Below are 14,828 nucleotides of genomic sequence, written 5' to 3'. Positions count from 1 at the left end.
ACAGCTCCGTTCTCTTTTCACGCAGTAACAGAAGTGTGTGTGTGTGTGTGTGTGTGTCCATCCACTGACAAAGAGACACTTGTCATAACTGCTCTCTGAAGTGCTTTAAGCAGGGTGGGGGAAATATTGTAAGTGAAGGGATTAAGGCTACCTTTGTTAGGATTGATCCTTTGGGAGGGGATGACAGGAGGGATTATATGTTCACTGTTGCGTCAGAAAAATAGCAAATGTGTTTTTGTTAAAAGCATCCAAGTCATTTTAAATGAGTAATTATTAAGACATAATTACAATTGAATTGTGCCATTTCTAATCTAAAGCATTTTCTTATGAACAGAACTAGGTTACATTCTGAATTGTTGCTCCGAATTTCACTTTTTTTATTTAGATTTTTGAGTCAAATGTGTTAAATCATCATGGAATTGCAAATAAAACTAACTTCACTTCCTCTCTCACTGTCAAACTAAGTGCAGTAGGTTAATACATTCGCAGTAAATGCACCTTAAAGCTAGAAACGGTATAATGGTTTGCCAGGTGTTGTGAGCCCCGGGACATGCAGCCAGAATTCCAGGAGGCTTCGCCCCTCCTCTGCTGCTCACAGACCAAGGGCAGCCAGCAACTAGAGCGAGTAATGAGCTCTACTGAGGACATTTGTAATGCCCTTTTTGCATTTCTTTCCTCCAACTTATTGTAGGCCTAATGTGCGTAAAGGAGTAGCCGGTGTTTATTATTTACCTGGAGATTACTGGAGGTGACAGTAAAATGCCTCTGCACATCGGGGTGTAACCAAAGGGATCAAGACCGATGGGAGGAGGGTCGGCCGGGGATTTCTAAAGCCGAGCCGACTTTGTAAAAGTAAAGTGAAAAGGTGAGCTACCTACGGGACGGACGCGCCACGCCCCTTGGCAGGTGGAACAAATAGCGGACCTCTCCCTTGTCTTCCTCCATCCATGAGTCTATTCTTGTGTGCGCCAAGTCATGCACTGAGAACTGCGGGACGTCGTGAATGTCAGTGTTGAGAGGGAAGAGAGAAGAAAGAGGTGAGTGAGTTTATAATGCTTCACGCTCTGGTGCACCTGGAGTCTCCGTGCGTAATTTGCTGGTGCAGTAAATATTCTCACCGAGTCCATTTGTTCATTGAAATCCTGTTGTCTGCAGAATTTCAGAGAAGTTGACTTGTTTTTTTAGTGGGACCTTTTTCCACATCTGATCTGTGATCGCCAGGCAACATGGCCTCCCTGGTCTCTTTTACGTAGAGACTGTACATCTCAGCCAGCTCTCCGGAACAGAATCACTGCTTGATGTTTCTGTGTATCTTATAATCGACATTTTCTTGGGCATCTGGGTTTTAAATTAAACTATTTGTGTTTTATACATTGCCATCCATTTCATTAGTGGGACCTTATTCCTTAATGTTTTTGGAACACCCTTTTCATCATTGTAGAATTTGGTTTGGTTTGTGTGAATTGCAATAAATATTTAGTATTTATTAACTATCAGAAGATATGAACAAACTTTGTTATTTAAGATTTTTTTAGTTTTATCTGTTATAATGCAAAGTTGTGGAACACCTACATATTCATATTGTGATATAAGGTTAAATTAGATTAAAGACAAAATTATAAATATGTTCTCATTGATATCCATCCTGTTGTACAGCCCTACCCATTGCATTAGTATGGTGGCCCTGAGAGGCCACTGCACTGCAACTTAAGAAAATGCACGCAAATAGATCACATCACGCAACATTAAGAACACACGCAAACAGATCACAACACGCCACATTTAGAGAACACATGCAAAAAGATCGCAACACGCAACATTAAGAAAACGCTCGCAAATAGACCACAACACAACAGAAGTGTTTCCAGGGAACACTTGTAAGTGATGCACACATCTGGCTTGCTTGCTGCAGTTTGACATCTTAACTCGGCTATCCGTCAGTGGTGTTGGGAAATAAGCTAAAATGTAAGTTGTTTTTTTTGGCTTTTTCATTTCATTGACATTGTATGATTCTGATATTAACTATTGCAGATATCTGCTGTTAAACTAGCGATAGCCTTGTGCTTATTGTAGTTAGCCTTTTGCTAACTAACGTTTTGATGTTGTCAAATTGTTTAAGATAATTTCTTAAACTTGTGCTTTGTCTGCTGATTCAATTCCGATATACACATAATTGCCATGTGCTATATTAACTGGCTAGATTGATGGACTATATTCCCATTGCACTCATATTAACAGTATGTAACGTTAAATTAAAACCTTTGTGTGGAACAAACTTTGAACTTTTCTTACAATTGAGTTTTGACCTTAATACATCCATGGTTTTGACTGTGACAAGTCAACATGTCTGCTATCAGTCAGAGGTTTCGTTAGACTTACTCCTCCATCAACTTGACTGACACATCAAGCTTTTTATTTAGTGTAATTAATTATTTCATAATAAAAGTAAAATGTGAGAACTGTGTCAAACACTCAGCCACAATGTTCAGAGGAAATGTCTGTGTATTATAATGTGTATATAATAAGTGAATACACAATGGTCCTGCACTGAAGCAAACCTCCATACACCTGGTTTGACAAGCTGGTATGTATGTGATGCATTGTCATCTTTCAAGTCCTCATTAAATTGTCTTGCTTTAACAGGAAAGCTATCCACACATTGAAAACTGAATGACCGCATAAGACAAACCTGAAGATTGCAGCATGTTTGGTGCCATCTTTCTGGGTGTGGAGAAGGAAGACAACATGGACATCATTCTCCGTTCTCAAAAGACTTATGAAGATGATACTACCATCAAAATACAGTTCAGCTTTTCTGATGTAGACAGACCCATTTTTCATTAGCAGTATATATGGATCACTGAAGGATCACTCTTACTTAGTTATAGTTTCAACTTATTTTCTGTATGGGGTCTTCTATTGTTATAACTCATGCAAGATAGTCATTACATATTTTTAAGAATACAGTTTAAAGAACTTACAGGCTTGAGTTCAAGGACAAAACAAACCCAGTGCACTAGCTTACACAAGTGAAATGTTTTAGATTAACAGGATCTAGATTAGAAAACATCTGGAACTGCTAGCTGGATGTCTATCTGAGAGCAAATCTCCTGCAATATACATGTATGTGTACTGTAATCATTTACTCTTAAATGACAATATCCTGTTGGTATATTAAAGCTGAGTTTAAAAAGTTGTATTATTAGCTGCAAAATAATTATATTTAAAGAATGCAATAAATATGAGCCATTGGGAATGTTTTTGTCAACTGACTACTCCTGATTTTGTAGATTTGCCACATGTCTTGTAAAATACAACACTGCAGTGAATTGTTTTGAGGTTCAGCACATTTGATATGTACATTTGTCACAAGTCATCTCTCTTCTAATCCTTGGTCGTAATGTTAAGGGACATGTTCTAATATCACATTTGTGTATAAGTTATTTTGCATGCAAGAAGTATAAGATGACATTGAGTATGGCCTTTTCTTGAATAATTTACATTCTGACAAACAAAAATACCATTATAGTATTTCTATGATTTGATTATTGTACATAATGACTTTAAACATATGTACCAAAAGAGAAATCAACTGACCTAGAGCAACAAATAAATAAATGACTTTATTTCACATAAAAAATATTTAAGGTTATAAATACACAGAGGTGGTTTTGGTCTATTTGTGTGCATTTTCTTATTGTTGCGTGTTGTGGTTTATTTGTGTGCATTTTCTTATTGTTGCATTTTCTGGTCCATTTGCGTGCGTTTTCTCATTGTTGCGTGTTGTGGTTTATTTGCGTGCATTTTATTAATGTTGAGTGTTGTGGTTTATATGCGTGCGTTTTCTTATTGTTGCTTGTTGTGATCTATTTGCATGCATTTTCTTATTGTTAAGTGTTGTGGTTTATATGTGTGCATTTTCTTAATGTTGCATGTTGTGGTTTATTTGCGTGTGTTTTATTAATGTTGCGTGTCGTGATCTATTTGCGTGCATTTTCTTAATGTTGCGTGTCGTGATCTATTTGTGTGCGTTTTCTTAAATTGCAGTGCAGTGGTCTCTCAGGGCCACCGTACATTAGTCTGTAATGATTCTATAACAACTCAGTCTAATGTTATTTTACAGAGTCTCAAATATTGTCACTGTATTTTTTACCAGGACTGGATCATTTTGTCTGTCGGGCATTATGATACTGTGTACACTGGCATGTGAGTTGTGAGGTTGTTGTTGCTGTGAATCCAACATGGAGGTGAAGAAGGATGGAGGAGGGCCATGGTCGTCTCCAGGAGCCTCCTCTGCTCCCTCCAACCGTGTCTGCTACAGGAGCACCCTCACAGCCTTCCTCCTCCTTTTCCTTGTTATCGGGATCTTTGTAGGCCTGGTTATTGGTGAGTGTCACATTCACCACACAATTGCATACTTAGACATGTATTATACACTTCATGAGCTATTTAGACTACTCTGTCAAGCACAATTTCTAAACTTTATTATTTTGTGAAGCCATCTGTAAGAATGAACCATTTCTACTCTGTCGGTGCCAGCCTACCTGGTGCAGGAGCAGCATTATTTTATGGAGACGGTGGAGCTGAAAGGTCTGAAGTATGATCCAGTTCTGCAGAATGAGAACTCTGGTTTCTTCATAGTACTGACCTCAGTTTTAAAGTCCAAGGTAAGATCAGACTGTCGCCATGTTGAGAGTCCAATATTTTTTTTTATAAGTGTTAAATTGTACATTTTCCCTTTCTTACAGATTAAAAATGTCTTAACTGCCTCGTCAATATCACATCACTACGTTGATTGGAATTTTGTTGCCTATGGGTGAGTGAAAGCTGAACTCAGATAGATAGATAGATTAGGTTAACAGCATCCAATAAACAACATTGTCTGTTTCTTCCCAGTAACGTTAGTGGTGATGTGATGGCAACATTCACACTGGTCTTCAGTGTGTCCAGGATCCAGCAGTATTCAGACAACTCTGTTCAGGACCTGCTGAGAGCAGGACTCAGCTCAGTAATGCACGGGAAACCACTGAAGGTGCCAGAATTTGGAGAGATCAACGCTATCATCTTACTGGGTAGTAAAACTACACTGTCATCAGTTGACTGTCTGTGGCCCTACAAGTGGATGTGTGTAGTGGGAGTGACACAAACAGGCCACAGCTGTGTGATGCATTGTGTCAGGGCTTCCACAGTCCTCACAGTATCTAATGTTTGTATTATTCCTAGGAACCAGTGGGAAGTCATTTTATGCTATTGGAGATGAGTTGACAGGTGAGTAAATAGGAAGACCCATGTTAAAGTGTGCCTGGAAATAACTCTCCAGAATATGTTTATAGCATCTTGGAACTTGTTAATCACAGACAAATGTGCTTGTCTGGGATTCTTATTTTTTTAGTTTATAGTTTAGAGTTTAGAGAGCTGGTTTTGCTCTTTTCTGTAACTTTGATAATTTATTCAGACCTTAAAAAACACTCACATGCTGCCCATACTGGCCGTGAAGAGATCTCTTCATTACTCAATTCCGAGGTATGAGGGGGTGAACAAAATCCACAGTTCTGGTTCTGTGCAAAAATGCATTCTAAAGTTGATGTGAAGCTAATATGAAGCTAACTAAACTCAAAAAGCCTCTTAGGAGCTTTGGCTGAACTTTGAGGTATATTTTTGTATGTATTAGGGCGCACTGTGAATTTTATTCCCCATCTCTCACGTTAGAATCACATTAGGAATGGATTTCTTTATGCAGTATGAAAAGGAGGAATAATTACAGTGACCAATTTGCAATGTACATATGGGCATGTGAGTATTGTTGTTTTCACGTGTAAAAAAATAAATAAGGGAAAAGCTCTAATATGAATTGAATTGCACAATAGACTTCCTTCTTGCACCTAAATATGTGAAAACCAATTACACTATAAAGACATTTTCTAATTGTACCTTTTTCTGTAACTCTCATCCTGACCTTTTTCTCTCATCTGTTCTCTCCAGCCAGGTGTCCTGACAACACCTTCACTTGTGACAATGGAGAATGTGTCACCAAATTGAATCCAGAGTGTGACTTTATCCCCAACTGTGCAGATGGATCTGATGAAGCTCATTGTGGTGAATGACTTAAAACTACTACTTTACTCCTTTTAAGCCTTGCAATTTTCTTTTTCAGTTGTTGTTGTTGGTAAATAGGAATATACTTTGCACTGACAGGTCATATTGTAAATATGAGGTTACTGACGTGTAAGAATCATCTTGACCGCATCATCCAACTTTTCCCCTCAGCCTGTGGTACACGCCCCGCTATGGGGAATCGCGTGGTAGGTGGTGCGGATGCTCGGCAAGGGGAGCTGCCATGGCAGGTCAGTCTGAGGCTCAATGGACAACACTCATGTGGAGCCTCCATCATCAATGAACGATGGCTGGTCAGTGCAGCACATTGCTTTGAGAGGTAGGCATTATTTCCAAGTCACTGAGGAGTTATTTATAAATCTGCCAAGCAGTGACATTGCCTGCACATGCCACAACAGCTTTTTCAAATCAAGGGACAAACAATTTGCAAAAATTAAGTATTTTGTCATTTCTTTCATTTCTATTTCTAGGAACAACGACCCCAGAGAGTGGACGGCCCTCGTAGGGGCCAGACTTATGAGCGGTGAAGAGTCTGAGTCCACAACGATTAAGATCAAGTCGCTGGTTGTGTCTCCAGACTACAACCCTACGACTACTGACAGCGATGTTACAGTGCTGGAGCTGGAGACCCCTCTCACCTTCAGCTCTTACATCCAGCCTGTCTGCCTGCCCTCCCTGTCTCATGTGTTTGCCCCCGGACAGAGCTGCATGGTCTCAGGGTGGGGTGCACTAGACCAGTTAAGGAGTGAGTCAGCCTGCATGAGTTCACCTCAAAATATCAACAGATGAAAGATTTAAAGTGAAAAGGAGCTCCTTTTTTGCTACCCAATACTATATACTATGATGCCAATAGTTTCTAATTATTTTGGGAATGACTGTGTTTAGCTCTCAGGTGATATTGTCCTATAAGATTATAAAGAAAAACAAATCATTTATAATGTGGATACGATAACTAAACAGGGCAATTGAGGCATGAGTGATTCAGTTATCAGAATCAGAATTAGAAAAGCTTTATTGCCAAGTACATTTTTTACACATACAAGGAATTTGTTTTGGTGTCGTAGGTGCATGTCACACATTATCTAAAATAAGTTAAACAAACAGGTTAACAGAACAGACAATATAAGTATAAATATATAAATATATGTGTATTTATATACACACACAGGATGTAATAAAATAAGAGTAACAATTAAGATAAAAAAGAGAGTGCTCTTCTGTCATTCAGTCGACTTGCCAACCAAACTGCAGAAGGCGGTGGTGAAAATCATTGACTCCGAAGTGTGCAATCAATCATCTGTGTACAGAGGAGCTGTTTCTGACAACATGATGTGTGCCGGATTCCTGGAGGGCAAGGTGGACTCATGTCAGGTCAGTGCTGTTTCACTTGGTGCACATAATGCGGCTACAATTAGCATGAGTTATCAGCTTACGTTGTCTTACAATACTTTCTTGTCTCGGGGCAAAGTTTGTATACATACACTGATGATCTTGAAACTATAAGCAGGGTCAAAACTGTATGTTAACAGTGGTTCCACCCTAAAAATAGAGGCCTTAACATGATATGTGCTGTTAATATTATAGAGGAATACAGGGCATCCCCCCCTCAGTCAAGGCTCAGTCCAGCTCCCATTACAGCTCAATCGTTTTAAATCACCTGGACACAATTCAGATTGCACTAACTTATTCAACACATTATATTGCGAAAACAAGTCAAAGTATACAGAGTTGAAATAATGCATTCTGACAATTAATTTGTCTAAATACAGACATTTCCATGTTCCTTGCTCAGCAACCCCGAAGCTGGTATTGATTTGGTACCCTGCTTATAAAAATGCCATATGCACTTACATGAAAACTTGAAACTCTGTCCTTCATAGGGTCATTTGATTCTCTAAACCAGGTTCAATTTATTCATCCATAAAACCATGGAAGTTACTGTGCTCCCATCCTAATTATAACCAACATTGATTACCTGACAGTAACCTGAAACAGGAAAGTCACCAAAATGACACTAACACGTTTTTCACAGGGCAACAGCAGTTAGATTTAATTAGAGGTCTTGTGTTTTCCCTGCAGGGAGACTCTGGAGGGCCTCTGGTGTGTGAGGGTGCCCCAGGGAGGTTCTTTCTGGCTGGGGTGGTGAGTTGGGGTGTGGGCTGTGCCCAGATCAACCGGCCTGGGGTTTATTCCCGCGTCACCAGGCTCCGCAACTGGATTCTAAGCTATGCAGATCCCAGCTTGGTCCATGGTTACTCCCACCATGTTCCCACTGTGCCAGTTACCGTTACAGGAGGAAGCTCTAAAAATCAGCCAGTATCCAGGCCCATAGCCACAGATGTGTTATCTGCACCAACACTACCTGGTAATGTCATACTGAAAGCAGCTTGATTTATTGGTCACTCGTTCATCAGTTACCAAGAGAAACACAATTAAGTCAGTCATGTAGTGTAGTGTGTATAGTCTCATCCTACATGATCTGTCCAACATGTCTTCCAGTCTTCAACTGCAGTGGAAACTTCCAGTGTAGCTCCACCTCTTGCATCAGCAAGGCCAACCCAGAGTGTGACGGCGTCCCAGACTGCCCCAACCAGGACGACGAAAGAAACTGTGGTAAGTTTATATGTGTGAATAAGTGCACATACAGGATTTAAAGGACATGCTTCTGATGGGTGTTTTTGTTTCAGACTGTGGCGTACGTCCTGCATTGGGCTCCCACAGGATTGTGGGTGGAGTAACAGCTCGAAGGGGGGAGTGGCCTTGGATTGGTAGTCTCCAGTACCAGAGACTTCACCGCTGTGGCGCCACACTCATTCACAACAAATGGTTACTCACAGCGGCACACTGCTTGAAAAGGTACTGCTGAACCTAAACTTTACCACAATAATATTTTTTATATTCCCATCACGTTCAGAAGTGTACTGAGCCGGTCTTCATTTCTAACGCCCAGTGACCCTGGCCCGACTAACTGGGCTGTGAGCCTGGGATCTGTGCTGCGCTCGGGGGTAGGAGCCCTGGTCATCCCCATCCAGAGGGTCGTCATCCACCCGGCATTCAACAGCACCAACATGGACTATGACGTGGCTCTGTTGGAGCTGGCAGTACCGGCCCCCATGTCTTACACCATCCAGTCTGTCTGTCTCCCCTCACCGGTGCACCGCTTCCTCAAGAATGCAGAGTGCTACATCACAGGCTGGGGATCCATGAGGGAAGGAGGTGAGAGATTTAAAATCCCACTGACATCAGGCTCAGTTCTCCAGAAAGCATCGAACAATTTCATAATGATGTTACATGCTGTTACAACAAACTGGACAATTGGACGTTACTGTCCACAGAGAATTTGTTGAAAGCAAGGAAACATTGAAGGAGCAAAAGCTTCCACATTATTATGATCTTAAAGACTCAAGAAAACAGACTTGAGTCTAAACTCTTTTTTTCAATAATCATAAGGGTTTTTGGACTGAGGTAAGCCCTTACAGCTCAATTATCCCACAAACCTTAAAATATGATATGATATGAAATACTATCAGATGGTCTGTTCACACAATATTTCTCACTTACCCTTTTGGTGTGTAGCCATGCAGATAGTTTCACTTTTATCTGCTTATGTTCTGACTCATCTACCACTGAAACTCCTGCTGCTAAACCAGAAAAATGGAGGTGAATGGAATTTGGTTTTGCTCACAGCTGTAAAAAATGACATTTAAAATGCAACAGTGACTTTTCTTTCCAGAAACAATGTTGTAATAAGACTTAGTTTTGGTGAAAATGCACTAAAATTCCCACTATAAAAAATTATAATTTTTTGGCACAGGTTCGTTGACCAACCTGCTGCAGAAAGCTGCAGTGAGCATCATTGACCAGGCAGACTGCCAGCAGTCGTATGGAAACGTGCTGACTCCCAACATGATGTGTGCCGGTTTCATGGAGGGAGGCAGGGACACCTGTTTGGTAAGATGCAAGACATTCTACTATGTATGTGACACAAATACCTTTTCCACAGCCTGGAAATGGGCCAGACATCTGGGTGGTACAGTCTTGGCAGCATCTGAGCATTAAGATTGTGGACCAAGTGCTCAGAGGCTCAGAAAAAATAGGGCCATGGCTCCGATAAATCTTTTTTTTACAGTGGATGGTTAACTAGGTCAGAGCAAAGTAAATCTTGCCCTTTGTTGTTTAGAAGTTTCTAGGACTTGTCTTTGGAAAAAGTAAAAGCATATAAATAAATTCATGATTTGGAAATACTTGTCGGATATTAAAATCATGGCGAAAACCAAGTGTTGCTTGTTAAGGAACATTGTAGCACTTATGTGAGAGACGCTTATCTGATGGGAGGGAGTAGACTTTACTTTCCTAAAAATACAGAGCCCCCCTTTTCACCCACTTCCTCTCTGTAATCTTCTTATGTAAGAAAACCCACATGCATTCCTGTCTCGGTCAAAGCACCTGGCATCTCAGCAGCGATCCAAGTGACATTCTCTTTGTACCTTACTCTTCTGCTTCCTCACTCATCCTTAAGCAATTGTTTTATTCTCCTGTACATGCTGGAGACCTAAGTGTATTTAGGTTATTTTAATTTTGGTTATTTCTGCCCTCTCTCCTCCCATCATCCAGGGAGACTCTGGAGGGCCGCTGACTTGTCGCGAGCTCTCTGGCCAGTGGTTTATTGCTGGAGTGACCAGCTGGGGACATGGATGTGGACGAATTGGTTTTCCAGGGGTTTACACTCGTGTTACGTCTGTCAGGAAATGGATATCTACATACCTGCCTTTCTGAAGAAGATGACAAACTACACACAGTGGATTTTCCTGATACATTTTCAAAAAACTGTACTGTACAAGGACCAAAGTCATGCTAAAAGCCACACATACTGTAGTTTCCACAGTATTTACCTGTGTGACCTACTGGTGCTGTTTTGTAATACTGTGCAATCATCTAAAATGGGAGCATCCTCTTTCATAACGTACTGAAGAAGGAAGGAGAATACGGAACTGTGGCCTATGGACATTCTGCTAGCACATGCATGATTGAAAGTATTTATTTACATTATTTATTTACATTACTGGTTAACTTACTGTACATGGTGTTTTTTTTCATTTTGTATGGGGTTCAGAATATATGCGATTCATTTATGGGTACATTTCCTTGTCTTTTTTTGTATCTAATCTTAAAAAAAGACAAAGTATAAATTGTTACTGAAAGGTGGGTTTTCTGGGAAAAGAATATAGTTCTATATGAAAAAGTGGAATCAGCTTTAAAGGAATTTTTGACTTAAGCTTAAACGCATGGTGAGGTTTCATTGACATACACTCTTTGTGATGAGAGAGACAAGAGAAGACATGAAAAAATGAAAATCATTCCATTTGCTCTCAATCTCACTGCAAATAATGTGTCCCTACGTGAACTCAGCAGGATAGGGGGAAAAGGATTGTGGTTCCTAGACAAGCTATGCTCATAAAGCTGAGAAAGGTTCAGTACCCCGTGTACAGCAAGGCAGACCCTGCTGAAACAAGCCCACTACTGTGGAGGGCGGCAGATAGGGTGACAACTAGAAAACAGATCAGACAAAACAGTTTTGTTCTCCAGGCGTACTTTGATATCGAACTGTTTAGAGGCTTGTGAATGTCAGGTTCACGGTTGTGAAAACACCAAGTTGCTCCTCAAGTCTTCCTTTTGATTTTAAGTAGGTATTTTTGAGTAAAATCATTTTAAGGAAAGCCTCTGTTGTCCCCAAAGGGCTCCAGTTTTGCGGCTTATTTTTTTTTTAGGCACAAATGTTTAGTCTCTCTCAGGGCATAAACACAATGAAAATAATTTGCAACATACATGCTGACATTTTTTTTATGGAGTAATTGTTGTGAGTGAGAGACTTAAGTCGTGTTTACAGTTATTACAGGTATCATGTCCCAATTATACCAGCTCTTAAACACAAGAAACATTCAACCTTAATTTGATGGCAGGAAGGTGTCAGTGTTTCTATTGGAAGCCACGCTGTAGTAAACACATCCTGTTAGAATGACTCCAAACAAAAGCCATATTGTTGCAGTTGACTGAATTAAAGACACATTGCAAACGTAAATTTTAATTTTCTAATTGATTATCCTAGTCACACTTGGTTGAAACATATTCCAGCATGCACTGCACATGGGGTACGCCTTAGACATGTTGCCAGTCAATCACAAGGCTGGCACGAACTTACAGACACATTCACACTTATGTTCCCTCCACTGGGCAATTTAGAGTTTCCGATCCTCCTCACCTACATGTATTAAAACATGCAGGTGTAAACTGCAGCTTTTTAAAATGCATGTTTACTTGTTAACCAGAAGCTTAATTATTCATAATTAATTTCGTTGTATGTACAATTACAATAAATTCAATTCTGAAAAACTGAACTTTTCCTCGGAGCAAAATAAAAATGTCCAAAGAGACATTGTTATGGCTAGAGTCCACAGGCTCAGCTTGCCTGTCTGTGAGGTATTGTGATGATGATGATGATGATGATGGTGTGCTGCTGCCACGACACAACTTTGCCCATCTCCTGCCTTCAGTGGAAACACTGCTCTTCTTCACTGTGAGCAGCAGCCCGAGGATAGGAATGGGTGAAGAGCAGGATGTTCACATGCGAGCTCTTTCCCTCTGTAATCTGGAGTTGTATGTTCTGGACACAGTGTTCCAGGCATCCATATACCGGTCCATACACATGGCAATACATTTCTGTGAGGACAAAAGCAGTGACATTAACACACTTAAGAAAGAACATTGAAATTGTGTAATAATTTAACGTAAATTGTGAAAAATGCCCATGTAAATTTAACAGAGACTTCAATTGACATATTCAAATAGCTTGTTTCGTCCAACAGACAATCCCTTTACTATCATTCAAATCAAAGGTTGCAAAGAGAGGCTAGAAGCTTCGGATTTTTATTTGAAATAATACACATTATTAATAGATAGTTATTACAGATGTGTCAATTGACTAGTCGTTTCAGCTCTAATCTTTTTACACCAGAAAGCAAACTGCTCATTTTGGGAAAATAGGCAGCAAATCTTCACATGAGAATACCATAGATGACCAAATTTACTACTGATTTTCTGTCAATTGATTAATGATTTTAAAGCAAACTGCTTAATGTTGCCCAGCGCATACCTGCTCAGAGTTGTCCAGCGTGCTCCCAGGTTTACCTATGCACTTCTTGAAGCATTTGTCTGTCATTCTCTGAAACACAAAGACATCGGATAGTTTATTATAATGTATTAACGTTACTAACAGTTGACAGTGAACAACTTCACCCGGTGAGCACTTAGTTGACGTTTTGTAGGTGAAAACACTCCCGAGACGTCTAGAATTAAGGTGGTTCAAAAGATACATTTGGTTGAAGAGGACGCTAACGTTACATTAGCTATGTCAACAGCATTTCAATGACTAGCTAGTTAGCTAGCTACTGTTGTTTCTATAAGTCTTATTTCATTAACGTTATTGAATATTAACGACAATATCTTTAGCTATGTAACGTTGTGACAGGATTCGTAATGGTGCTCATACTATCCCCAATAATCTTTACTATATTTAACGTTAGTCTTAGCTACATGTAAGTAACTTAAGTTTTAGGTTAGTCTTACTAGCTAGCTAAGCAGCTGTGTCCATTGATTTACCTGCAGAAGCTCCTGAGCGTTAGCCACCGCGATCTGGACCTTGACCTGCTCCATGATCGTTCCGGTGTCCACTTTACCACCGGATCCACCTGCTGAGAAGTCTGAACTGAATCCGTCCATTTTTTACCTGAGTCGTTACCGACAACTGTATCTTTATTGATCTTATTTAAATGCACGTGCGGACAGCTACTGCTAGGTTTGGCTAACGTTAGTTTTCGGTGCCCTTGACAGCGGCGGAACACTGCGTACGTCACTTCCGTAGAAGGGATTCCAACATGGGAAATGTAGTTTTTGGTGAGCGGACACGATTGAGTTACAGTGCAATAAATACACCGCTGCCAAAAACATCCTTCATATATTTAAACGCATGTTTATAATAGTTAGGAGACACAGACATCTTGTCAGCACATATACACCAGCACCCCAACCCTCCTAACACACGTGCACGCAATCACGCATGTTTGCCGCACGGTGGAGATATAGCCTAGGCTACTCCACTGAATCACAAATTTAAATGAAGTGAATTAGACTCTTTTGTACCAACAGATACTTATACCAATAACTATTAATAATAGTTAATATTATTATATAATGGTGTTATGCGGTTTTTTAAACATATAATTAAATAGTTTAATGTACACATTGTTGGATTTTGAGTTTTGAGATTTAATAGCCTTACAAAATCAAAGTCGACAGACGGACAATAGATGGATAGATAGATAGATTGCCACAAGGCTTATATAGCCTAGCACATGCAGTCATTGCATTGTTGTAGATCAAGAGTTGGTTGTACAGGTAATGGGGACCAGTTTAGGACTGTTATGTCTGCTTTAACTTAATCAAAAAATACATTAACGTATACGTATTTACAGAAAAATATGCAATGACAAGATATGATACGGTTTTGTTTTGTTTTTAAGTTATTTATTGTCATATGCACAAAAAATAGAGAAGCAGTCGTTGGCAATGCAATTAGATCTCAGGCTCCCACCAACAATGCTTCTACAAAATGTATAAAAAGAAATGCTTGTGAGTAAAAATTAGGATCCAAGACGTAA

At 39.9% G+C, this 14,828-nt stretch overlaps 2 protein-coding genes across 2 annotated transcripts; one reads left to right on the top strand and one right to left on the bottom strand.

The window, feature by feature from the left end:
• The first annotated feature begins 892 nt into the window (after positions 1 to 892).
• On the top strand, positions 893 to 12,425 carry tmprss9 (transmembrane serine protease 9). Its single transcript, XM_028587718.1, has 16 exons — positions 893 to 1,037; positions 4,157 to 4,386; positions 4,540 to 4,667; positions 4,749 to 4,816; positions 4,897 to 5,072; positions 5,224 to 5,268; positions 5,983 to 6,096; positions 6,268 to 6,433; positions 6,585 to 6,859; positions 7,343 to 7,485; positions 8,194 to 8,479; positions 8,614 to 8,727; positions 8,802 to 8,970; positions 9,065 to 9,330; positions 9,929 to 10,065; positions 10,729 to 12,425. The coding sequence occupies exons 2-16, from the start codon at positions 4,242 to 4,244 to the stop codon at positions 10,888 to 10,890; spliced, it is 2,394 nt and encodes a 797-aa protein (XP_028443519.1). The 5' UTR covers positions 893 to 1,037; positions 4,157 to 4,241; the 3' UTR covers positions 10,891 to 12,425.
• Positions 11,938 to 14,214, bottom strand: timm13 (translocase of inner mitochondrial membrane 13 homolog (yeast)). Its single transcript, XM_028588311.1, has 3 exons — positions 13,771 to 14,214; positions 13,265 to 13,333; positions 11,938 to 12,831 (listed from the first exon to the last, which is right to left on the bottom strand). The coding sequence occupies exons 1-3, from the start codon at positions 13,888 to 13,890 to the stop codon at positions 12,733 to 12,735; spliced, it is 288 nt and encodes a 95-aa protein (XP_028444112.1). The 5' UTR covers positions 13,891 to 14,214; the 3' UTR covers positions 11,938 to 12,732.
• Positions 14,215 to 14,828: the final 614 nt, after the last annotated feature.

Source organism: Perca flavescens, chromosome 9 (genome assembly GCF_004354835.1).
Source record: "Perca flavescens isolate YP-PL-M2 chromosome 9, PFLA_1.0, whole genome shotgun sequence".
In the NCBI taxonomy this organism is placed as follows: Eukaryota; Metazoa; Chordata; class Actinopteri; order Perciformes; family Percidae; genus Perca; species Perca flavescens.
This window is presented reverse-complemented; position numbering and strand designations above follow the sequence as displayed.

Excerpts from the sequence above, each read along its gene's own strand:
- tmprss9 (XM_028587718.1), top strand. The coding sequence starts at position 4,242 with ATGGAGGTGAAGAAGGATGGAGGAGGGCCATGGTCGTCTCCAGGAGCC. Across the intron at positions 8,480-8,613 it reads ATCTGCACCAACACTACCTG|TCTTCAACTGCAGTGGAAAC; the intron begins GTAATGTCATAC and ends CATGTCTTCCAG. Across the intron at positions 9,331-9,928 it reads GGGATCCATGAGGGAAGGAG|GTTCGTTGACCAACCTGCTG; the intron begins GTGAGAGATTTA and ends TTTTTGGCACAG.
- timm13 (XM_028588311.1), bottom strand. The coding sequence starts at position 13,890 with ATGGACGGATTCAGTTCAGACTTCTCAGCAGGTGGATCCGGTGGTAAA. Across the intron at positions 13,334-13,770 it reads ACGCTCAGGAGCTTCTGCAG|AGAATGACAGACAAATGCTT; the intron begins GTAAATCAATGG and ends TTTGTGTTTCAG. Across the intron at positions 12,832-13,264 it reads CGCTGGACAACTCTGAGCAG|AAATGTATTGCCATGTGTAT; the intron begins GTATGCGCTGGG and ends TTGTCCTCACAG.